At 41.0% G+C, this 19494-nt stretch overlaps 2 protein-coding genes across 3 annotated transcripts; one reads left to right on the top strand and one right to left on the bottom strand.

Annotated features, from left to right (window-relative positions):
- The first annotated feature begins 26 nt into the window (after positions 1 to 26).
- On the top strand, positions 27 to 8481 carry fbxo31 (F-box protein 31). Of its 2 annotated transcripts, XM_017423002.3 has the most exons (10): positions 27 to 1506; positions 3789 to 3860; positions 4275 to 4361; positions 4745 to 4821; positions 4992 to 5159; positions 5235 to 5309; positions 5411 to 5520; positions 5648 to 5801; positions 5899 to 6251; positions 6543 to 8481. In XM_017423002.3, exons 1-10 carry the CDS (start codon positions 1098 to 1100, stop codon positions 6763 to 6765), a joined length of 1728 nt encoding a protein of 575 aa, XP_017278491.1. In that variant the 5' UTR covers positions 27 to 1097; the 3' UTR covers positions 6766 to 8481. The 2 variants fall into 2 exon arrangements, with proteins under 2 accessions (XP_017278491.1, XP_017278492.1); XM_017423003.3 differs by lacking the exon at positions 4275 to 4361 and having other exon boundaries at positions 31 to 1506.
- ces2b (carboxylesterase 2b) lies at positions 7995 to 19422 on the bottom strand. Its single transcript, XM_017423000.3, has 25 exons — positions 19290 to 19422; positions 18167 to 18356; positions 17947 to 18088; positions 16129 to 16262; positions 15886 to 16039; positions 15692 to 15796; positions 15484 to 15582; positions 15249 to 15392; positions 15056 to 15133; positions 14814 to 14961; positions 14581 to 14730; positions 14272 to 14344; positions 14033 to 14196; positions 13233 to 13422; positions 13018 to 13159; positions 11709 to 11842; positions 11462 to 11615; positions 11268 to 11372; positions 11078 to 11176; positions 10811 to 10954; positions 10627 to 10704; positions 10387 to 10534; positions 10154 to 10303; positions 9227 to 9299; positions 7995 to 9151 (listed from the first exon to the last, which is right to left on the bottom strand). The coding sequence occupies exons 1-25, from the start codon at positions 19360 to 19362 to the stop codon at positions 8965 to 8967; spliced, it is 3258 nt and encodes a 1085-aa protein (XP_017278489.1). The 5' UTR covers positions 19363 to 19422; the 3' UTR covers positions 7995 to 8964.
- Between the last annotated feature and the right edge of the window lie 72 nt (positions 19423 to 19494).

Below are 19494 nucleotides of genomic sequence, written 5' to 3' on the forward strand. Positions count from 1 at the left end.
GCGTTTTTTTATTATCGGCATCAGTTTATATATTACTAAATTTATACTGCAAGTAATAATTTTGTTTCATATTGGTTAGTTTTGATTATGTGATTGTGGGTGACGTCAGACCATGAAGATCAATACACAAACAATGGAGGCCACCTGAGAATAGTTTCCAGTGAACATTAATACTATTACAGTATGTCTGACTGATGTGTTGCCACGTCAGACATGTTACTGGCATGCAAAATACACAGTACAGCCACGGTCTAATAAAGTATGCAACATTAGCTTCACCCTTTCAAACTAATGCTGTATTGCAGAAAAGAGCAGTCCCAATAACTTCATTTATAACCCCTTTAATAAAAGGGGCTATGCAGGATTACTGTAAGTGAGTCCTTTCTGTATTTTTGAAAAAGTAATATTATAACTATCCCACTTTAAATCTTTGTGCAGCTGATTCAAGACTGAAGGCGCCACAAACTGGCACCCGGGCACAGATTTTGCTTCTTAACCATTGAAAAGAGAGAAATAGTGTGCTGATTTTGTTCATCACATTATGATTTGTTTTTCTTTCTTTGTTCGGTCTTCATGACTGTGCAATGAGCTCCTTTAATAACGTGGCTAATATAACTATTAGTGGGTCAGCATCAGTATTATCAGTATCACTCCAGCGCCGGAAACTTGTAATCCTGAGGCTGCGGGTTCGAACCCCGGTTCCGTCAGACAGAGCAACCGGTGAAGAGTTGGCTCCTGCAAAGGAGAACAGACAAAAATATATATTAGTATCATAGTAGATATAGTTTTGATCAAACCTACAAAAAGCGACTGCAGAGGGACCAAGAAAGTATTAAAAGTTTTTATTTCTTGACATCTTAAATATAGAGCGAGTTAAAGTGGGCGGTCTTGTTTTAGGCTGCAGTGTTTGTCTTACTTATTTTACTGTGTACACATTCAGCGGCTGTTCAGACAGATAAAGGAAACAAACGCTCTTCGCGCGAGCACCTTGACGTCAGGAGCTACGTCTCTCCTCGAGCTCGCGAGGCTACGCTCAGATGAGACTGCAGCTGACAGATAGTGTGGCAGTGACGTAATAGCCTGTTTTGCGACTACGGATGGCTGTTTGTGCCAGGCTCTGCGGAGTGGGTCAGTCCCGAAGCTGCCGGAGGCGACAGCGGAGCAACCAGCAGGACCAGGGAGGGAGCGACTCCGACATGGACGAGGAGGAAGGGGAGCAGATCGTGGGCGCGCGGAAAAGCGAGACAGGTGGCCGCCGCGGAGGCCCGGGGGGCGTCGTCGCCGCCACTGCAGGGCCGAGTGACGCTCGCGAATATGGCAGCGGTCGGGCTCGAACCAGCTCCGGACCTCAGCACCCAGAGTCGCTAGCGGAGTTACCGCCGGAGCTTCTGGTGGAAATATTCTCCCTGCTTCCCGGAACAGTTCTGCCGAATGTCGCACTGGTGTGCAGGAAATTCAGACAAATCCTCAACATGGAAACCATCTGGAGAAGGCGCTGTATGGAAGGTAAATATAATACTATAATAAATATACTTGGTTTGGGATCCAGCGCGATGGGTGACATATAAATACACGTTTCTTCACTAAACCCATCAATAAGGCTTCAAAGTGTCCTGAAAGTATTGACCTGAAAGCATTTCATAATAAACAGAATGTACCTGGAAACATGGAGGAGGAAGTATCATTACGTCATTACAACGTTGGTATTTAAAGCTCTAATAATAGACACGGTCTTTCATTTCTGTTAGCCTTTCTTTACAGCTGATAAGATGCAGGCCTGGCTATATTCGTCTTTAGCTTTATTATAATCAGTTCCTTTTAAAAATTCAGATCATTGTTTTGATGCAGCCTAGCAGGGCTAAACTCAAATTCCTCATACCATATACAAATAAAACCCTTCATTTTCTTTAATCTTATACTGCTGATGTTTTGACTCATCAGTCTAGGAGAAACGATTGTGTAACATATTGAAAAGCTGCATTTTTATTAGAACAAAATGCAATTTGTAAAACCTGCAGTCATTAATAAAAGATAGAATCAATCATATGGCTTTGCTGCAGCATTTGCATCTTAATGTACTCGTAGTTTTGTAAGTTATTAGGAAAATCAAATATGTTCTGCTTGTTTGCAAGTGATGCAACAAAACGCTGTGTGAACTTACATTTTGTTGCATAGTCTTACAGAGAGGACAAGGTTATCTGGCCCTGTTTCCCAACCGTTTATGAAAATATTTCTCAATAGAAACACTATGAACCAATTCATTCTCCAGTCTTGTGTAAGAGCCCTTTCATTTTTTACATCACTATAACTTAAAAGTACATGGTAGATTTTTTTTTTTGTTGTTGTTGTTTTTTAATTGGTTGCATAGATTAATAAATAAAAAACACAACAGGCAGGATTCTAGGCCTTTTCAGTGTGATTTAGTTACTTTTTTATGAAAACGACAACTAAGTTTGATGCAAATCTATGAATGAAGTCAAAGAATATAAATTTGCACGAACATGTTCTTCAAAGTCTGAAGCTACTCTTGATAACTTTTTTATATTTTACAGACAACAAGCCAGAGTTTTTAATCTCTGAAACCTGTAAAGTTATTTGAAAGTTTTTCTTTGGACATTAGCAGCTGTTCATACTCACGTACAAGGACTCCAGTCCTTGTATATAAACACTTTCAGAGGGATGTGTTTCTTTAGTTGCATTTAGGAAAATTCCTACGATAACAACGTTTGGCAGGTATTAAATAGTCCATTTGGTATATTTGGCATTTTTTGTACATTCAAGTATGGACGAACCGATTGCCTGTGGCATGCGACCAGAATCAGTAGATTTTTAGCTCAATCACTTTGACCTGTAACAGATACACGAAGAACTGTTTTTGTCCACGGTTTTGTTTTGTTTCTTTGTTGTTGTTTATGGCCACCAGTATGCACTACCAAGGCAGTAGTAATAGGCTGCTAAAGCTTTGATTGACAACATGAATATGATTTTAGCCGGTTCAATTAAACAACACAAGCAACTTCCAGTGATAACATGTCAGCATTGCTGGTTTGAGTGGGCCAAGGCCCAGCCAGGCCCAGCCAGGCCCAGCCAGGCCCACCCGTAGCCACGACCCTGAGTACAGTAACGACTTGGCTCTAATTCAACACAGTAAGAGCAGAGAAGCAGTCAGTCCCACCTCACATCTGTCTGCATGTGTGCATTTACTGCAGCTGAGCGTTTCTCTACCAGTAGTGTTGACTTCAGTGCTTGGAAAGCTACCATCAAAGTCCTAAAAAAACGCATGAGGAAATATAATAACTGCACAAAAGGAATCTAGGCTTTAGTTAGACCTGAGTAGTTCATATAAAAAACATGCACTCATATTATAAAAAGTCCAGATGAAAACACAGAATCTCCAGAATACTTATAAGTTTCTGTTGATTGCTTGGTTTGATGCTAAGCTGCAGACAGTTAGTTAGTTTTTGCTTCTGGACGACTGTGGGCTGTAAACACTGAGATGAACGTGATCAGCCAAGTTTGTGTCAGCTGACTAGAAATGAAATGTGGAGTCTCTGTGACTCCTCTACAGATTCTTTGTTCATCTGATGTGGTTTTAAATTTAGACCATCCTTCAGATATTATTTGGATTTGGTAACAACACTGTTCTAGTTAGCTAGATGACTTTGAAGATCAGTGAACACAGACCCTAATATGACTGAAACTATATGCAAGTTTCCATTGCTGTTATTATTACACTGTATAGTTATAGTTAAAAAAAAGTGATTTCTTCTCCTGTTTCTGCTCTCCAGAGTTCGGCATGAATGAGGATTTGAGGAAGATGGAAGCAGGAGGAGTCTCCAGCCAAGACCTCTACGTCAAACGTCAGTGTCGCGTCTCTTCTGCCTCTCATTATCATGTATTGAGTTCATTTCCACTTCTGTGGCACACATTGGGTTTTGCCTTTCCGCTTCAAGTTCATCCAAATAGAACGAAGAAATGTGGACTTTTGATTCACAACAGATGGAAAGCACATTTGTAGTTTCTCTGCCCTACTTAAACCCTGTTTGCTGTTGGTATAATATAAAAAGAGCTGTGTTCCTCCCCATCTGTTCCTCATTTATCAGCACCAGTTGCTTTTTAAAACATCAGCTTTAACAAAACGTACCAAACCAAACCAAGTGGTGCCAACAGCTGGTGGCTTTTTAAATTAGATATTTCGGCACATTAGTCCATCCATCAGAGAGCCCACCATGGTCCATGGCTGCGCTACACATGCCTGTATTGTGCCTGTGCAGGTGTCAGTCTGAGGGTGAAGTCGGGACGCTTCATGAAGCTCCTCCCAGACTATGAGAACATGGACTATAAAGACGTGTACACACACCGTATGTACATGCTGCAGCATGACGGGTTGTGTGTGTGGGGGGGGGCTTATATTGATCCAGTTAGCAAACACATGATGCTAGCAGTGCTCCACTTCCTGTGCTAATGGTTCATGTATCAGTACCTTTACTCAGCATTGTTTGCTTGCATATTAACTTTGAATTCAGAGCGTGGATCGCTTGGTCTGCTGTTACATAACTTGACTGACTGGAACAAATTCAGTTTTTGCTTTCATCTCTTTGGGTTCACACCTCACAAACTAAAATATTCTGACTGGTTTTAAAGTTTGCATTTTGCAAGTTTGCACAGTAATTCCTAGAAAACCATGACTGTAGCACTACAGAAACTGATCAGTACGGTGTGCTGTTGTGCTCTTGTGTTGCAGTGCTTCACCCTTACAGGCACATTTTGGGCCTCTGGCAGCCTGACATAGGTCCTTATGGTGGGTTGTTAAATGTTGTGGTAAGTGTTTCACATAGGACAGATAAAGCACAATGACTTGCGCTCACAGTTTGTTGATCTCGTTTGCATGAAAACCTGTAAAGAAAATCAAATGACCATTTATGACTTAAAAGCTTTACATATAAAACATATGTTCGATCAGAAAAAAATGATTCATATATTTCTGTCAGGTGGATGGGTTGTTCATCATTGGCTGGATGTATCTGCCACCTCATGATCCCCGTGTGGAAGATCCCATGAGAAGGCGGCCCCTCTTTCGTATCCACTTGTTGGACAGCAAAAAGGCCACTGTGGAGTGTATGTATGGACACAGGGGTCCCCACAAAGGAGATATACAGGTGAGGGCATAAAGAGCATAATGTTCCAAGTGATGTTCCATATACCTCATTAATTGTGTCATTCTTTTACTTTAGACGGTAAAGAAGGATGAATTTTCAACTAAATGTAATCAGACTGATTATCACCGGATGCCAGGAGGCAGGCAGGAAGTGGGTTTGTTATCTTTGTTATCTTGTTTTTTGAACATTTGTACTATATTGTTACATTTTTAAGCTTTTTATTGCGCATGTGTGTGTGTTTGTCTGTGCAGGAATTTAGGACTTGGCTGGAGGAAGAGTGGGGTCGTACGCTGGAAGAAATCTTCCATGAACACATGCAGGAGCTCATCCTGATGAAATTTATTTATACCAGTCAATATGAGTATGGCTTTCTTCCCTAAAATCTGCTTTTTTCGTGGCTGATATCAAGTTTCACTGAGTTAAATGCTTATGTGTTTAACAGTAGAGGTTGTTCTGACCTGCGGCTTTGTTGTGCATTTTTGTGTCAGTAACTGCTTGACGTACCGGCGGATTTACTTGCCTCCTTCAATGCCCTCGGATCTGCTAGAGCCAGGCTTATTTAAAGGCACATATGGTAGTCACGGCCTGGAGATTGTTATGCTCAGTTTCCATGGGACTTCTGCAAGAGCCACTAAACTCACTGTGAGTTTTTTGAACAATCACTGTTAAGAATCTGAGTTTTTTTTTCTTACTGCGTAATGCATGTGAGCATTGAGTTTTATTTTGACTGTTTATACAGGGAGACCCGAATGTTCCTGCGGGGCAACTCACACTGGATATTGACCTGAGTCGACCTGTGGTCCTCCCGGACTTGGAGCAACAGCGCAAAATTGAGGAGCTGTCACGGATTATTATGAGGATACATGATGAAGAACAGAGGGAGGTAGAACAACAGGCCAACGGTGCCTCAGCAGACGGAGCCTGTGGGGGTGCAAGTGAAGGGGAAGAAATGGAGGAAGACCACGGTGCCTCTTCAGACAGCTGCCAGTTGGGCCCCAGTGGGAGCAGCAGTTCTTCTGAAGCCCTGCCCTTCGTCCTGCCTCTGGGGGTCATGGCTCGCAATGAGGTGTACCCTCGCACCTGCAGGAAATGGTGAGGACTCCGCTTACAGTTTACAGATAATACTTTGTGTTTAGGACTAAAGGGTTTACTGAGTTATCCATGCAGATGGTTAAAGCAACATTCTTCAAACTGTCTAAAAATTTCTATAATGCACCATAAAATTATTATAAATATATATATATATTTTTTCATTTTGTTGAACAACAAGTGGGACAGAATGAACATGGTCTCTTCTGTTCAAACTCTGCTATTGCCTGTTTGTTAGTGGTACAGATCTAATTGATGTCTATTGATTAAATGTGTGTGATGTGTTTGTTTCAGCTTCTATGGAACCGGCCTGATTGCTGGGCACGGCTTTACGAGTCCAGAGCGCACCCCGGGGCTCTTTGTGCTGTTTGACGAGGACCGTTTTGGTTTCATCTGGCTGGAGTTGAAGTCGTTCAGCCTGTACAGTCGGCTGACGGACCACCTAGAACACGCTCACGCCCCGAGCATGGAGCGATTTGAGGCCATGCTGCGCAACATGCAGTCTTGGACATCCTGATACGTCAAGCTTTAAGGCTCCACCCACATTGCAAGGCGAAGCAACCATTACACGTGAATCACCTCTGCTATCTCACGACCTTAACTCTCCGGGTTCTGTCTGTACAAGGTTTTTTTTTTTTTACTGTGTAACGACCGGGTCCACCCTGACCTTGCACACTTACCCGTCTGCTCCTGTACATGCACTCTGAAGGGCCTCCCAAGTCACTGTTTTATCACCTCAACCTGATGTGACCTTCATCCTCTAGTGCAGCATGATAACAAGTCATATAAAATTTATTTATTCCCTGCAGAAAAAAAAGCAATGGTATCACTTCTGTCACCTGTTAAGGAGCAAACTGTATGTGCCTGTGATTCCAAAAAGGTCTGTAGCCGACAGTGCTTAAAACAGAATGAGGGTGTCTAATGTATTCTGCTATATAATAGTATTATACCAACTTCAGTGCCCAGTATGTTCAAGTGCATGCTGCGTTTATTTATTCATATTGCACTCATAACCACTGTCTGAACAGGTTTGTTTTAATTAAGCAGCATGCCTTGCTTTTCTTTTTGTTTTGGCTGTAGAGACATTAAAAAAAGGACATCTCAGGTGCTTTTCTTGGCTACAAAGCAGGACAAAAGTACACGTTCAACAAAACAAATTCACATCAAATGTATTTAACGTAAATATAAATTTTCAACTGCTCGGTTTCCTAACGTTTTGAGCTGCCATCTCTTCAAAGACTGCAGTTATATCACCTAGTTTTGACCTGACCAACACATTTTTGTCCTTTGAACTAAAGAACTATCTTATGCAGTGATATGCATATCACTTAATATTACCACACCCAATATATTAGCCTATTATATAAGATGCAAAGATGTGCTGTATTGCAGTAGAAAAAATTAACCTTTACAAAAGTTGTAATTAATCAAAATACCAGAACAAATGCTTCTGTCAAAATGTTTCATCACATTTTTAAAATGTAGTGGATGTGTTGTTTGTTTTAATGCCTGACATGGTGTTTGCCTGGCTTTAGTCCTGCAGAGCTTTTACCTCCACCTTCCCTCGATGATTCCCAACCTGTGACAAGGCTAGCAGATCATAATTCCAACCAACATCCTAAAGTTTCAAGTAAATGTCTGTATGTCTCATTACGGCCTGGTGGTGATGCCCAGTAGCTTTTCTACTCCAAGTGCACTTTTCTGGGCAGTTGATAAAATCATTCAAAAACCAGTGGCCAGCATTTCTTTTTTTTTTTTTTTTTTTAAATCAGACTTGCATTTCTACTAACATTTGCAAAAAAAAAAAAAGGTGTCTACTAAAGCGTCCTTGATTTGTCACTTTATATTAGTTTCAGCTCAACTTTTTCTTTATTTATATTCCTCCTGTAAACCCAGCTCTTTGAATAATTTGCCTTTTGAAGTGTTGCTTTGTATTGTTATAAATGCTATACAGCTGAATTAATGGAAAATTTAATTTTGAACTTTTGAACTGCTCACATCAGACTTCAGGGAGCTTTTCAGCTTAAGCACTCTTCTCAGTAAATAATAAAAAAAAGAAATCAACAGAATTCCTTTTGTCACATCAGTTTATTTTCAATGAGGGTTTAAGTTTGTTTCACGTTATCACACAAGAGTTAAGCATCATCTCGATGGATGCTCTCTATTTCACAGCTACTTTACTTCAGTGCAATTGTTTAAATGATTATAACAGAATAAAATGTGTAGTGGTTTACGTTTTAGACGTACAGAAGTCATTTCTGTCGATCATTTCACTGCGCTGTCCAGTGTGTTTGTGCTTCATTTTTTACTTTAATGTAGCAAAGTCACAGAAGAAAATGCTGCTGTAAATCCAAAAAAAGGTTAAACAAAACTGAACTTCTATTTTGCAGTTGAAGGCGTTTCGCTTCTCATCCAACGAGCCTCCACTGTGAGGAGAGCGAGTTTAATCTGCACGTGAAGCTAGCTTACATAACATCTCAGTTTGAAAGTTTGAAACTCCACACTCTCCTTTTTTAGAAATGATAAAGCTCAGAATAAATCCCAGGATACCAATAATACAAGTGAAGAAATGCTTTTCTTATATTAGAAGCCCAGTCATAAAGGAGTAACTGAATATTCAAAAAAAAAAACAGCAGTGCTTAAAGTTATCTGCCTATAAACTGATTATGTACTTGGGGACTACAAATGTATTCATCCCCCCATTAAAACAGGCGCATCACAGCTCGATGTGATCCATATTCTCCTCATGCTGCTTCTTCTTCTCTGGCAGAGTCTGAGTCACAAAGACGTACTGGTCCTTCTTCAGGTGGTGACCAGTTACCTGCTTCTTCAAATCAATTTGCAGGTATTCCTCCTCTGCTCCATATTTCGGCCAATGGACAAGGCCGTCTCCATTGGGAGACCTACGCAGACAAAAGTTCTTTACTTTTCATTATCCCTGTGAATACTGTTAACATTAAACAGGCAGTAATTCCTACCCTGTGCGAGCAAAGTTGCCCCAGTAGCTCATCATGATTCTGCTCAACTCCTCCTCTTCCTCAGGACATGCATCTGAATTGACAATGAACCCATGAAACACTATATATCCCGGAGAGGGGAAAAAGAAGCCAGATGCACTCACTGATAAAAAAAAAATGCTAATCACACGGACAGAAGAGTGAAAATAAAATAGAACTGCATGTGTTGTAAGGTCGTTATCCTATTGCTGTTGGAAGTATGGGAATACTGCTGGTTCCAGATCAGCAGGGTGTGGCTTTCCCTCAGGCCTAGTTACAAGGTGTAATTCAGCGCAGAACAGTCCTCACCTCCTCTTCTGTGACAAGTTGACCATCAGCTATTAGAGCTGGCCCTTGAGATCCAGCAGGCTGGTACTGGTGTTTAAAGAGCTGATCCCACACGTTACATGGGGGAATGTAACACAAGCAACAGACACGTGCCATGTGTGGATGGATGGGGTTTGTCATGTAAAAACACTACCAGGGTGCTGTTACAGGAGGGGGGGACCTAAAATTGGAGGTCAATGGCTTAATGCTATGCCATCAGGGTCCCTTCAAATCACTAGAGGTGACCTGAAGTCAAACCCAATAGCTCCCCACATTGTGATGACAGAAGTAAAGCTGTGTGTCTCTTCACGTGTCGACACAAGGTGCGGAATGATGCTGGGTGTTGTATCGAGTCTGTGTCCGGGTGGAAGGCACTGATATCACTGGGTTCTTTAATGCTTGGCAGACAATACAACAACAGAGTGCTGTGTCTTGGGTGACCAGAACCTTCATCACGGAACATGCGTGTCCTCTTGCATGTAACTCCTGCGTGCCTCACGTCTAAATCAGAGCATTCATTCTGGGAGCCTAACTTTTTTTTGTCAGCGCGTATATATGCGAGTTTGTGTAAAGTGCACTTACCACCGTGTTTAATGTGGGTAGTTGAGAAGCAATGTCCGAACACCATAAAGATCTCATCTGTATGGTCACTCCTAACAAAGCTAGGCCTCATTTTCTGCAGGATCGTTGGAGGATGCTGGTACTCGTACAAGTATACAGCGGCGCCTGCGTCTAGAGGAACAAAGAGGAGTATGATATATGTGAAACTATTTACCAAACACTAAACTGATTTGCTAAATCTTTATAAGAATTACCTCTGTGAGCATTTACAGTTTTAATTACTGGAATAGTGAAAAATAAATCTCCAAGCAGTTCAGTGTACACATCTCTGTTTTTCACACGGTCTTTGCCAGTTCCGATATATTCATTTACAATCAAATCTTTGATCAGTGCATCTTTGGGCTTCGAACAAAGGGAGGAGAAAGCCTGTTAAAGATGACAGATCATGCAAACAAGCTAAATAAAGCCCTGACATCAGATACTGAGTGTCTTACATCAGGGTAAAACATGGACAGCATGTTCACAATGGGCTCTCGGTCCATTCCTTCTGTCCAGTTTTGCGGCGCAAAGATCTAAAGAAAAAGACATCAGATTTGAATACAAATATACAGCTCATCAATATATGTCTCATCTGAAAATAAGCAACTACTTGATTTACACAATTAATTCAGCACTCACATCACCAAGAAGATATCCACCTTCATGGTTATTTATGCCGGTCATAAATGGTACAGTGTTGAGTTCAAGTTTATGGTACAGCTCTTTTATTGGTTTTGTCAGGAAGTGGCCATCAACACTCAAAGGAAATTCCAAAATTATACCCTTGAGACAAAAATGTGTAAAAAATAAAAAAGTGGCAACACTGGAAAAACATCAGTAAAACAGAAGAAATCAAAATTTTTGTTTAAGATTAATGATACTCTCAGTTGTAATGCAGCATCTCACCTTCCCAAGTTTCAATATGGTGTCAATATCAAGGTTTCTCAAGCAGTCACCAGTCTTCTTTTTGTTTTCAAAGTTACAGCCTGTTGTGTTTGCAACCATCTGATGACAGATAATTTCATTTAGAAATAATAAAACGTGAAATGATGTTCATTCAGAAAACGTTTTCACTTTAAAACGTTTGACAACTGACCTCCATTACTTGTACAGGATCGTGTACAAGAAGTGTTTCCAAAGCAGCTGTTCCACTCTCAGCGATGGCACGATGGAACAGCCCATCAGACAAAGGTGAGAGAAGCTGTACATTAAAATAACAGGACAATGAAAAGGTTCTGTTTGCAATGGCATCACATAAATTTTACTAAAAATATCGTGATCAATTCGCACCAAAAGGGACACGCTCACTCCGCCTGCAGACTCCCCAAATATGGTGACTGAATTGGGATCTCCTCCGAAGTTGTGAATGTGCTCCTGAATCCACTTCAGGGCTTGGATCTGGTCCAAAAAGCCAAAGTTCCCAGAAATTTGTTCGTCTCCAGTGCTGCATAAAACACAGAGTTACAGAATACTTGCTGACATGTGGCACAGATCTGGAATATAATCACAATATGTTTTGTGCTAATGACACATTTACCTGAAAAAGCCCAGAAATCCCAGTCGATACTGGACCAGGACCACAACCACATCCTGATAGGCAGCCAGAGCAGAACCGTCGTACATTGAAGCAGAACCGATAGTTAAGCCTCCACCGTGGATCCACACCATGACCTGGGAAAGTATTTAAATGTCTTTAAAGATATACATTCCCTACTGAACTCACCACACACAAGTCTGAAGTCAGAAGTCAGAAGATTAAACTAAACTGTTGCTCTTTCTTCAGGTTTTGCTAGTAATTGCAAAACCCCATTAAAATATATATTTTATTAACTTCAAAAAGAGATGGGGTAGTAGTGCATTATTAGTTGTTGTTTTTTTGCAGCTAGCATTTGGAACATATGATTTCCTGTTTTCCAGTGAATGCACCACCAGTGAGAAACAGAAGTTGCCGTTGCAAAGCAAACAGTGCACGTTGTTTAAACAACTCATAGGAGCAGCAGCCCTTCACATCGGTCTGTAAAAACTGACAGCAGACGAATGGATCCACGATGAATCCCAAAGTTTATGACTGAAAGAATTACAACAGTTTTGTTCCTGAAGTTGGCAGATATTTAAACCTGATGTGGCAGCAAATACAACTATAAATCTGGGCAAACATTACAGTGATGTAGCTTAAAGTATCTGTGAAGTTAATTTCATGTAACCACACCCAACACCATCAACAAAACTAACAACATGAAGAACAACAACAAAAAAAAAAAACAATAAAAATAGAAAAAAGATTTTGGATGGATAATATTGGAAGACATTTAAATTCAGTTACTGAAATCAGATTAGAACAAAAACAAAACAAACAAACAAAAAAATGGACTGGTTATGTTCTTTTTAGTGCTGGTGTATTAAGGGTCTCACTGTCCGTGACACTACACAGCATTTGCAGCTGCAGTGCAGCGATTTTAATAAACCAGACCAATTTGACACACCACCGGCAGGAATACGGTGCCTAATTGAGGAATCAATATCTACTACCTGTGCCCAAACCTGGGATGAGGAAAACATAACTGTAATTAAAAATAAAACTGGCAATACTTTTTCTAGCAGTTTGTTAGGGGCAAGTCTGTGTGTCCTCCAGTGTTACTCAGAGTATTTTTTTTTATTGTGTGCAACAGTCTTGAAAGATGGATGCTCTGCAAGAACATAGCTCTTGTTACGGGGTAGATAACGTGCACTGATACTGTAACACTGCAATTTGTGAAAAAGCAGTCTAATGTGTTCTCTTACAAAACAAATTGTTTTCTCAAAGTCTAGATATTGACTCTGCACCAAATACACGCAGTGGTTCTTACTGGGAGCTTGGCATCGTGGGCTCTGTTCGCAGGAGTGTAAATGTTCAGGTACAGACAGTCCTCTGAAATGTCGAAGGCATGTGCTGCGCTGCCACCAAGTTTTCCAAACAGTTCCATAACAAGCGACATATTCTGAATGCACCTGAAAAGGAGACATGTTTTAAGCACTGAAAGTACCATCCGGTGTGGGATCAACCGAAGGGCGCACGTCTCACATCTTGGGCTGCTTGGTGGCGTCTCTCAGTCCTTCCCATCCCTCCGCAGGTTCGGGTGCAGCCAGTCTCAAGGGGCCGACAGGGGGCTTGGCAAAGGGGATGCCGAGGAAGGCGTGGGCCCCGAGCTGCTTCTTTTTCACGCTCACATACTCACCTTTAAGGCTCCCAAGCTTCGTGTGGACTTCCAGTGCTGTTAGGATTTTAGTCAAATATCAGAAAAACACTTCAGAGTCTGAGAATCCAATTTCCCAATGAATTCACTGAATCAAAGTGCCACTCCAAGGTATTATTATCTAATAAATATAAAAGCAAATCAACAATATTACTAATACAATAGCTATGTAAATATTTATAAAGAACTGCTGAATGTATGCAGGGATACAAATAGTGCCATTAATGGATGTTTTTCCTATATTAGAAGCCAGATGATATAGGTCTAGGGTGTCCAATCCTGGTCCTCGAGGTCCACTATCCTGAATGTTTTACTTGTTTCTCTGCTCCAGCACACCTGATTTAAATCAATGGGTGATTAACAGGCTTCTGTAGAACAAGAAGAGGTCATTTAACCACTGAATCAGGTGTGTTGGAGCAGAGAAACGAGGAAAACATGCAGGATAGTGGCCCTCGAGGACCAGGATTGGACACCCCTGATATAGGTGTTACTAAATATTCAAATAAATACCGCAGTGTCTTTATTATCTGCTTGTAAACTGATAATGTAACCACAGATGTCGCTCCCCCTCAACTGTTTAACTCCCACACTAAGACACAAGTGTATAACAGAAAGATGTGACCCATACTCTGCTCATGCTGCTTCTTCTTCTCTGGCAGAGTCTGAGTCACAAAGACGTACTGGTCCTTCTTCAGGTGGTGACCAGTTACCTGCTTCTTCAAATCAATTTGCAGGTATTCCTCCTCTGCTCCATATTTCGGCCAATGGACAAGGCCGTCTCCATTGGGAGACCTACGCAGACAAAAGTTCTTTACTTTTCATTATCCCTGTGAATACTGTTAACATTAAACAGGCAGTAATTCCTACCCTGTGCGAGCAAAGTTGCCCCAGTAGCTCATCATGATTCTGCTCAACTCCTCCTCTTCCTCAGGACATGCATCTGAATTGACAATGAACCCATGAAACACTATATATCCCGGAGAGGGGAAAAAGAAGCCAGATGCACTCACTGATAAAAAAAAATGCTAATCACACGGACAGAAGAGTGAAAATAAAATAGAACTGCATGTGTTGTAAGGTCGTTATCCTATTGCTGTTGGAAGTATGGGAATACTTTGGAATATATAATCCAAAAGACAAAGCAGACATTTGTGAGTTTGTATAAACCACACTTACCAGCCAGTTTGGTATGGGTAGTTGTGAAGCAAAGTCCGAACACCGTAAAGATCTCATCTCCATGGTCACTTCTAACAAAGCTTGGCCTTTTTTTCTGCAGGAATTTGGGAGGATACTGGTACTCGTACAAGTATACAGCGGCGCCTGCGTCTAAGGGTACAAAAACAAGTATGTTACAAGTGAAAGTAACCGTCAGACCCTCAAATGATTTCCAATGTCTTTAAAATAATTACCTCTGTGAGCATTTGTCGTTTTAATTACTGGAACAGTGAAAAAGAGATCTCCGAGCAGCTCCATGAACGCGTCTCTGTTTTTCACTCGGTCTTTGCCAGCTTTGATATATTCGTTTACAATCAGATCTCTGATGAATGCATCTTTGGGCTTACAAAAATAATTTCAAAAAGGCCTGTTAAGGATGACTGATCACGCAAAAGAAACAAAACAAAAAACACTGACATATCAGAAACCGTCTTACATCAGGGTAGAATACGGACATTGTGTTCACAATGGGCTCTCGATCCATTCCTTCGGTCCAGTCTGGAGGCGCAAAGGCCTAAAGAAGGAGACCCAACTTATGACAAATACATCAGATAGAAATAGGCAACCATAGAAAACCTGAAAATTAGCAACTTCTTCTCACAAATGTCAGTAAACATTCAAGTGCTTACTTTAGCCAGGATGAATCCACCTTCATGGTCATTTATGCCGGTCATGAAAGGCACGGTGAGGAGTTCGTGTTTGTGGAACAGCTCATGCACAAGTTTTGTCAGGAAGTGTCCATCAGTAACTATAGGAAATCTGAAAATAGGGTTCTTGAGCAAAAACAAACAAACAAACAGAAAACATGTAAACATTTAGAAAAAAATTATTTAAATCCCATCAACTTTTCATCCAACATCTCACCTTCACAAACTCCGTTATGGTCTTGATATCGAGGTTTCTCATACAGGCACCAATCTTCTCTGTGCTTTCGTGGCTACAGCCGGATGCGTTTGCGACCATCTGATGACAAATACAGACTCATTTATGTAGAAATTAAAAAAATACGCTGTAATCTTCTCAATATGATGCACAGAAAAATGCGCACATGTTAAACCTTTTGACAACTAACCTTCATTGCTGGTACAGGATCATTCGATATAAGCACACCCATAGCAGCTGTTCCACTCTCAGCTATGGCACGATGGAACAGCCCATCAGACAATGGTGAGAGAAGCTGTGCATTCAAACAGCAGCACAATTAAAAAGGATTCTGTTAGCGAAGATTTTCCTAACAATAAACTTCATCTCCAGATCAATTCGCACCAAAAGGGACACGCTCACTCCGCCCGCAGACTCCCCAAATATGGTGACTAGATCTGGATCTCCTCCAAAGTTGTGAATGTGCTCCTTGACCCACCTCAGGGCTTGGATCTGGTCCAAAAGGCCAAAGTTCCCTGAAACATGTTCGTCTCCCGTGCTGCATAAAACACAGAGTTGCTGAATACTTGCCGACATGTGGTACAGATCTGATCAACATCAGGATATATTCACAGTTTGTTCGTTTACCTAAGAAAGCCCAGAAGTCCCAGTCGATACTGGACCAGGACCACAACCACATCCTGGTAGGCAGCCAGGGCAGAAGCATCGAACACTGAAGCAGACCCCACCGTGAAGCCTCCACCGTGGATCCACACCATGACCTGAAATGGTAACAAAAAGTCTTGATCTGGAGTTCAAAAATATCTTTCATAACTATCGGGCTCATCTTAACTAACATTACATCAACTAATCCTCACACAGACTTGGAAACAAAAGTAAAGATGCCATTTTGTGTTTAGAGGTTTTAAAGATGAAAGTTAATATTCAGTTTGTCATTATGAGTTTTTAAAAACATTTAAAGGAGATAGTGAAATGTGTTACTTCTTTCTGCTTTAGAGCAAATAAGTCACTTTAAATTCAATTTGAAAAATCCCCCCTGTAACTTTTTTTGGGCCCCCTAAGTGTGAAAATGTGTGGTTCAGACATGCAGGGGGAAGTAGATTCTGCTCCCAGCTCAGAGTCGAAGCCCCTTCCTCCCATCACTGAAACTTCAAATCATGCTGCGTTCACTCGACCTCAGAGTTGTCAAACCAAAAACTTTTTTCAGACTTGCTTGATGTTTTGCTAATAACTGAAAATTCTGGTGAAGCTGTATGTTGTGTTAACTTCAAAACCAAATGAACTAACAGCTGCGTACATGCACTGTCAAATATTTTACATCTCCACCACAAGTTTAAACCTCTTTTTTTATTGGGATGGAAATTGGAATATCTGATCCCTTGTTTGCCTTTGAATGCACCATCAGAACATTAAAAGAAGCTGCTATCACAAATATAAATAAACAGAATGCATGCTGCTGCTATTATTGCTACTATAAGCTAACACACATAATTAAATTTAAGCACACATAAATAAATTTACAGGCTAAATTTAATTATGTGTTAGCCCTATAGTAGCAACATCAGCTTGAAGATAAATAAAACAGAGCAGCTGACTGACAGCGTTTGTGGACTTTAAACATGGCTGAGGAAATACAGCATGTTTATAGCTGATGTAATAATGGTCCAGCTGGCTGTAACGTTACTCAGCATTTCCAACTGTGATGTGGTGTTTTAATAAACTAGACCAGGGCTTTTCAATTTCAGTGGCATGAGGGCCATATGAAAATTACAGGCAATAATTATTACTTTCTGCCAAAAGGTGGCGGCAGCTGATTATGTTTTTGCTTTTTGCTCGTGTCTGTGACTAAATGACCTCATGAACCATTGGACTTTTTTTTTCTTATTTTTGTGCAACGTGCAGAAAGTAATCATTAAACGTGCATCTACAACTGATTAACTTTTAGAGTCAACCCAATTCAAGATGGCTACCATGACCTAATGACCTTGACAAACACTAAAACTGGTTAAAACTCTGTTGAAAAAATGAAAAAAAAAGGCTACAACTTGGTTATTTCTCTACATAACATCGATAAACGCCGGTTGCTGTTGGCAAAATGAACAAAAAATACTTTGAAATGGTCAAATTTCTAAATCCTGACGGTTCTACTGAGCTTAGCTGATGCTCCTTTTGCTGCTGCCTTCTGTTTGTACTGCAGCTTTTACTGCAGCACAGGTCAAACCGACGGATCAATCACAAAGACTTGTCCTAGATTATTTCAGGCATAAAAGAAGATCTAATATGAATATTTTTTGCATTACAGACATTTTATTAAAACCTCAAGACATTGTGTCAAGTTGTGAAAAAGAAGCTTAAAACCAAACTGCTTCAGGAAGTCTGCTTTGATTCATTCAGCTGAGTCTCAAAGCTGAAGAGAATAAGACAAACTCAAGCGATGGTTCTTACTGGGAGCTTGGCATCGTGGGCTCTGTTCGCAGGAGCGTAAACGTTCAGGTAAAGACAGTCCTCTGAAATGTCTGGAATATCTGCCATCATGACCCCATATAATTCTTCCAGTTCATTAATAAACTGAATGTCCTGGATGCACCTGAAAAGGAGACATTTTTGTCAAAAAGCATTGAGCTGAATATCCGGTGTGGGATCAACCGAAGGGCGCACGTCTCACATCTTGGGCTGCTTGGTGGCGTCTCTCAGTCCTTCCCATCCCTCCGCAGGTTCGGGTGCAGCCAGTCTCAAGGGGCCGACGGGGCGCTTGGCAAAGGGGATGCCGAGGAAGGCGTGGGTCCCGGTCTCCTTCCCTTTTACGCTCACATACTCACCTTTAAGGCTCCCAAGCTTTGTGTGAACTTCCGGTGCTGTTAGGATTTCAGATGGTTAAATCGGAATCACACTGGAACAAAATCCGCACAATTTTTGTCTCAAATCAGTGGTTACTGTGTCCTTAAATTAACAATTTGTAAGCAAACTTTGTGAACGGCTGCCTGCTGCCACAAAGTGTCTGTTTACCTACAGAACCAGCTGAAGTGACTGAAGACAGGCCAACAATGGTGGCGTTTACAGAAGAGCCATTTGGGATCAAGAAGTTCAACAATTTCCATGTGTTGTGTTTACACTTACATTTGTGGAATAAAGTATACAGATAAAAGCGCTTTGTTTACATTGAGCGCATACCTGCACTTCAGAATTGCGTCTCTGGAAAAATACCGGAGTAAACTCTTTTTAACTACACCACTTTATGCAGGATAACCTTTTTTATGTTTGATGATTTTATGAGTAGCTTTAAAACTTCAGTTTAAACTGATGGTTGGATATGGTGTGTTGGGAGGGATACTTTGAGGTCCTGGACAATTAAATGTCTTATCAACAGACTTTTAGCAGACATTTATAGTATAAAACACACCCACTCACAGTCCTGACTAGCCTACAGTTCTCAGATTGCATGCTCCACTTTCAGTGTGCACATATATGGGCTGATTTCCTCTGGAGCTCTGTGGTATGTAGAAATGTAGAAATGAGAGTTAAGGGGGGGTTATCTCTTCTTTTCCCTCCTATACAAGCTGAGTCATTATAACTGGCATATTCTGTTATCTGTTGGCTTTAGCCACAGGGATCAAGTAGGTAAAATGTAACCAGCACTCACGCCCATAAACCCATGTTAACCAAAGCACACATACGGGTTGAGACCTATTTTAAAACAATTTTGCCAAAGTGTGATATTCGGTGCAGACAGATCTACATCAGATTCTTCTCATGTGCAAATAAATGAGACCCCCCTCACCCCTACTTACCATGGAGTTCTGCGACAACACCGAGAAAGTAAAGAGAAAAAAGGAAAATACATTGTTTTGCACGGAACTTCATGGTGTGGTGTCGAGAGGTTGCGACACTCCTGTTGAATTCTGCAGAGAGAGATCCAAAAGACGAGCAGCCGCTTTCCGCTGGTTTCCGAGTAAATTCTGACCGACCGACCTGTCTGATCGATCCTCGACAGAA

Source organism: Kryptolebias marmoratus, linkage group LG11 (genome assembly GCF_001649575.2).
Source record: "Kryptolebias marmoratus isolate JLee-2015 linkage group LG11, ASM164957v2, whole genome shotgun sequence".
In the NCBI taxonomy this organism is placed as follows: domain Eukaryota; kingdom Metazoa; phylum Chordata; class Actinopteri; order Cyprinodontiformes; family Rivulidae; genus Kryptolebias; species Kryptolebias marmoratus.

What these genes read in the sequence shown, in the direction of transcription:
- fbxo31 (XM_017423002.3), top strand. Translation starts at nt 1,098, where the DNA reads ATGGCTGTTTGTGCCAGGCTCTGCGGAGTGGGTCAGTCCCGAAGCTGC. An exon ending in GAGAAGGCGCTGTATGGAAG is followed by an intron (nt 1,507 to 3,788) that starts GTAAATATAATA and finishes TCTGCTCTCCAG; the next exon opens with AGTTCGGCATGAATGAGGAT. An exon ending in CCCACAAAGGAGATATACAG is followed by an intron (nt 5,160 to 5,234) that starts GTGAGGGCATAA and finishes CTTTTACTTTAG; the next exon opens with ACGGTAAAGAAGGATGAATT.
- ces2b (XM_017423000.3), bottom strand. Translation starts at nt 19,362, where the DNA reads ATGAAGTTCCGTGCAAAACAATGTATTTTCCTTTTTTCTCTTTACTTT. An exon ending in GGACTTCTGGGCTTTCTTAG is followed by an intron (nt 16,040 to 16,128) that starts GTAAACGAACAA and finishes TGTTTTATGCAG; the next exon opens with CACGGGAGACGAACATGTTT. An exon ending in CCATATTGAAACTTGGGAAG is followed by an intron (nt 10,955 to 11,077) that starts GTGAGATGCTGC and finishes TTTTGTCTCAAG; the next exon opens with GGTATAATTTTGGAATTTCC.